Source organism: Quercus suber, unplaced genomic scaffold (genome assembly GCF_002906115.3).
Source record: "Quercus suber isolate HL8 unplaced genomic scaffold, Cork oak 2.0 scaffold_392, whole genome shotgun sequence".
Lineage (NCBI taxonomy): Eukaryota > Viridiplantae > Streptophyta > Magnoliopsida > Fagales > Fagaceae > Quercus > Quercus suber.
The window spans coordinates 195446-200825 of NW_027069844.1; the positions used below are offsets into that span (position 1 = coordinate 195446).

The 5380-nt window shown below is 38.0% G+C and overlaps 1 protein-coding gene across 1 annotated transcript; it reads right to left on the reverse strand.

Moving 5' to 3' along the window:
- Positions 1–3941: 3941 nt before the first annotated feature.
- LOC136062211 (uncharacterized) lies at positions 3942–5103 on the reverse strand. The gene is made up of 3 exons (XM_065761023.1): positions 4918–5103; positions 4818–4876; positions 3942–4683 (listed from the first exon to the last, which is right to left on the reverse strand). The coding sequence occupies exons 1-3, from the start codon at positions 5101–5103 to the stop codon at positions 3942–3944; spliced, it is 987 nt and encodes a 328-aa protein (XP_065617095.1).
- Between the last annotated feature and the right edge of the window lie 277 nt (positions 5104–5380).

Sequence of the window (5380 nt, forward strand, 5' to 3'; positions counted from 1 at the left end):
CCTAAAATTTAAATTTTTATTAAATAAAAACAAAGAAAATAAATTTATTTTTTTTTTTTTTTTTTTTTTTTTTTTTAAGCGTGTCATGTAGTTCTTCTTCTGTTTAATGCATTATTATCCTTTCTACCAAAAAAAAAAAATCATTAGAACCATACATTTGGATTCATCGACATATTTGCAAATCATAATAATTTAAATTTTTTAGTAGAGTCATAATAGTTTGAGAATGGGTATCCGCCCATGACCCATACTATGAAATGTTTAGGAGAATAATTTGCCATTATTATTTCATATTATAGTAGGAAATAAATAATAATAATAGCATATTAAGAGATTCAAATGACATAATAATAATAAAGTTAATTATCCAATTAAAAAATGTGCTAGTAGAATTAGGATTTTTTTCTCCTCGTTTGTAGGAGCTCTCTCTCTCTCGTTACTACGAGAGATTTCTCCCTTAGGGTTTCTTAAGGGTTTGCCTTTTATTTTCTTTTTCCGGCTATCATGGCAGACGATGTTACAAGTATACTGGAAAATATGAAGCTTACTTCGGAGGAGGAAGAGATTATCGAGATTCTGGAGGAAGGGCGCAAAGAAGGGATGGAGAGTTGTGTTCTTATTCTAATTGGGAAGCTTCTTACTTGTCGGTCTTTCAATAGGAAGGCAGCCATAACTACGCTGAAAAGGGTATGGGGTTTGGAGGAAGGAGTTCAGATGATAGAAGTGGGAACAAATCTTTTCCAAATCAAGTTTCAAACTGAGTTTGAGATGGATCGTGTGCTGAAGGGAGGGCCATGGTCCTTTGATAATCAGGTTTTGTTGTTGACTCGTTGGAAAGCAGGGATGACGGCAGATAATGTTCGATTTGATTCGGTTGCCCTTTGGGTGCAAATTTGGGGCACCCCGTTTGACTTGGTGTCGCCTAAAATTGCAGAAACTGTGGGGAGTAGATTAGGGTCAGTGGTTGAGGTTGAGAAAAAACAGAAGCTTGAGGGACAAAGTTACTTTATGAGAGTCAAGGTTGCTAGGGCATTCTGGCCTTTTGCCCTTAATTTTAAAAAAATTTAGCAATATGCCCCTGTTTTGAAACTATATAGGTTCGTGCCCCTGTTTCGATACTCGATGACCTTAAAATCGAGTTACTTAAAGTACTCGATTGGTCTAAAATCGAGTTATGCCTGATCAAACTAAAAAAAAAAAAATTGCATGAAACTCGATTAAATGGAAATCGAGTTCCAAAACGTCACTATAGGGGTTAAAAACGCCACTATAGGGATAAAAAACGCCGCTATAGGTCCACTGAAACCTGGTATAAAAAAATTTTCCAGAAAAACACCACTATAGGGATTAAAAAACGCCGCTATAGGGCCACTGAAACCTGGTATAAAAAAATTTTCCAGAAAAACGCCACTATAGGGCTTAAAAACGTCACTATAGGGCTTAAAAACGCTGCTATAGGTCTCCCTAAATATTGGGCAATCACACTTGTAAAATTTTTTTGCATGAAACTCGATTTCCCTAAGCTCGAGTTACATACAATTTTTTTTTTTTTTTTTTTTTTTTTTTTTTAAAGTTTGATCGGGCATAACTCGATTTCCTACTCATTTAACCACCCCGCACTATTGGTGTGATGATACTTTATAAGTATAAAGTTTTTGTGAGATGCGAGGGGACAAGAGTCAGGGTTCAAGTCTCCAGAAGAAAACTTCACACACATATACACCTAGTTTATGTTAGAGTACGTAAGGTTGAATTTAATCAACCATATTGTTGGCTTTTATCCGTGCCAAATTTGCTTGTAATTAATTCAGCATTTAGAAACGTTGTATTTATGCAGGAATCTTGTAAGGGTAGTGTGTGAGGGAGTGTGAAGAAATGTTCAAGAATGTGCAGCGAAGCAGGGACTCGCGACTAGATCTCGCTGGTGGCTCGCGGTTGGCAAGCCGCCAAAAGATGCACACGAGTGAAGCATGTAGAGAAGTTGAATCATCATGCTAGCTGTAGCACTACAGGACAAAAAGTCCAGACTGACCATTTAGTTAGCTCGCAGCTTGAACTTGTGACCTAGTCAAGTCACGAGGCGAAGTCGCTAGCCAGCTCTGTTTTGAAAAAATGACTCTTCGCATTCCAAACACCACCACTATATATAAACCCTTATATCCACGAAATGTAGAGAGTTTTCGTAGAGAATTTTGAGAGAGAAATCATAGAGAAAAACAAGATTGACTCATTCACAATCTTTACATAGGAAACTCTTCAAATTCCTTTACTCTCACCCTCTCCATTGTTAAATCCTTGAGAAGTTCTTACTGAAATCATTTTCTTATCATACCCACATCTATGAGAAGGCTTTTCAGTGCTTTGGAAAGCATTTAGAAAGGGACCAATGGTTATTGATTAATGCTATGGGCTATAGCGGAATCTGATAAGCTAAAGAAGAGAAAGGTTCGGCGCAACCTCGTTAGAGCAAGAAGCTTGGAGGGCTTAGGTACACTGGGTAGATTAGGCTTGGAAAGTCTTCTGCTGTTCATGTATCCCAACTTCATTCTTTAGTGGATTATTGACCGCTTGGAGGCGGTGGAGAGGATTAACGTTGAGAGCTTTGGTTTCCTCTTCGATAACACATTGCTGTGTGTTTTGTGTTTGCATATCTCTTCACTTAATCTTTGCCATTTAATTTTTGCTGTGGATGTGATTTTAATTGGTTTATATTGTTTATCAATTCTATTATTACCTAATGTTCATGTTCCACACATTTATTGTTTGATTATAAGCTTGAATTGGTAATTTGTACTTGGAGGTCTAAACATTTATAGTGTTTACATGCTATTTGAACAATCAGAGTAGAATTTCTCCCCTCAATTATCAAACTCCCATTCCTAGAAGGATGGAAATGAGGTTTTGGGAGGCTATTGTGGAAGGATGAGAATCCGAGAATATAGACAGATAGACTAAGGAGAATGTCAGGAGTACGAACCTTGAAAAACACTAATAGAACATCCTTAAGAAAATATGAGTAACCCATGCAGGTACAGGGAGACTATAACGCCTAAGGACCCCAAGATACTGACATGCCCTCGGGAGATTGAGAACAAGGCTAAAGGCTGTAGGATGCAAAACAAGGATGAGGAGGAGCCTTATCATCAAGCTAGGAAGGAAGAGAAGATAGATAAAAAATCCATTATCTTCACATATCAATACTCTGCATCCACTTAGCTTGTTGTATTAATGAAGAAATGATCTCTGAACAGTATCATCACAGCTCATAGCCTAGTGTGGAAGCCTTCTAGTAAGGCCTTGATGGGACAAGTATCAAGGGAATTGAACCCTAACCCTCCAAATGTAGGGTTCAGATACACCTTAGTTGATTATATAAGGTTGAGAAGCCCTTGGAAGAAGGGATTCACTTTTTAGAAATACAAAACTATTTGCAATTCACTAACTCAGACTAAATCCAAGGAGCTCAATATAGGTCCTTCAAGGCTTTTTCTTATCTATGTGCGCATGTTTACACTTTGACTCAATTAAATCAACTCCAGTTAAATCTTTTCCTCTTGTTAGGGTGTTCAAAGTTGATTAAGCCTCCCATCTCTTCAAAATTAATTGTGTGAGCAAAGTAACAAGTTTTGACTAAAGATTGACTTGTCTCATTTTTGCCCGCCACAATATATATATATATATTATATATAAACAGATGATGAATACAATGATGAGACATGCATGTCCTTTTGTGAAAGCATACGATAATGATAGATGTCAAAACTCTCTCCATTGTCATTTGAATCTCTTTTCTTTTTCTTTTTTCTTTTTTTTTTTTTTTTTTTTTTTTTTTTTTTTTTTTTTGAATAGGCAACTTTCATTCAATTATAAAAATGAAACATCATGAGACAAGGCCACCACAGCGGGTGGAGGAGAATCCTCAATCCAAACTAAATCCTCCTCTAAATTTCTAGCAAATTGGGCAAGAACATGTGCCACTGTATTCCCTCCCTCCTAGTTTGATTAGTCCTAGCCCAATTTAACCCATGTATCAAGTGGCGAATATCATCCACACGCAGCAAGAAAGGAATTGTTAGGCAGAGATGAAGAAATAGCTTGAATAACATTAGCATTATCCCCTCAATAATCAATCTTGAAAACCCAGTATCAACAGCAAACTCCAAGGATTTTCTACAGGCCATCAACTCAGCTTCTTCACTATTTTCTGCATCTGGTCCGACAGCAGACATTGCAGCCATGACCTCCCCCTTCTCATTTCGAATAATAGTACCTATACCTATTCTGTTCAGCCCCGAAAACACAGCAGCATCAAAATTTAACTTGTATGCACCCAACGGTGGAGGTTGCCACTGGTCAGAAATATTTTGCTCAGTCCGAGCTACTGTCAACTGCACCTGGGCTTGCCAAAATTCCAGAACAAAGTCTTCTGCTTGTTTATTAAGGCATTTAGGATCCTTTAGTTGACCGCCATGCACAACACAGTTCCGCTGGTTCCAAATAATCCAAGCTTGGATCCAGAACAATTCCAACTCTTCAAACGTTAACCTGTCCACTAGAAACTCCATTAGTTGAAGAGTATCATGAAAGACAGAGGGACCTTTCTGCAATTTCGAAATGCTACCAGCCCATACGTCTTGCACCGCAGCACATTCCCACAAAGCGTGAGTTGTTGTCTCCACCTCCCTAGTACACAGTTGACATTTATCTTCAGTTATGACCCTCCGACGTGATAGATTGTAGAATGTTGGTAAAAATCATGGCAAGCTCTCCATCCAAAATTTACTTTATTTGGAATTTTAAGCTTCCACAATACTGACCAAACTATTTTCCCAGCACAACCACTTGAAGTCTCGGCCCTATCTCCATGAAGTTGAATCTGTCTAGCAAGCTTATATGCGGATTTAACAGAAAACTTACCGCTTCTGTTATGCAGCCAAAAAATTGAATCTGGAACAGATCTTCGACTAAGGGGATTCTACAAATAGCTCTGGCATCTTCTCTATGAAATAGTCCCATAATCATGTCTTTTCTCCATATATGTAACTCCGGATCAATCAAATCTGATACTGCTAAATCTTCAACCAGCTCATCTCTTGGGTACATAATTTTATTTGTGGGATGGTTAGGGAGCCATCTATCCCCTACAACACTTATTGAAGCCCCATTACCAACCCTCCAACAAGAACCCAATTTAAGAATAGGCAAGAAGCCAAATACTTCTCCACACATAGGAGCAACCAGGTGAATCTTTGGCCTTTAGAAAAGAAGATCGGGGGGAAATATCTTGCTTTGAAACACCGATAAAGCAAAGAATCATTCGCTTGGATCAAACGCCATCCTTGTTTTAGCCACATGGCCAAATTCAAACCTCTCAACTATC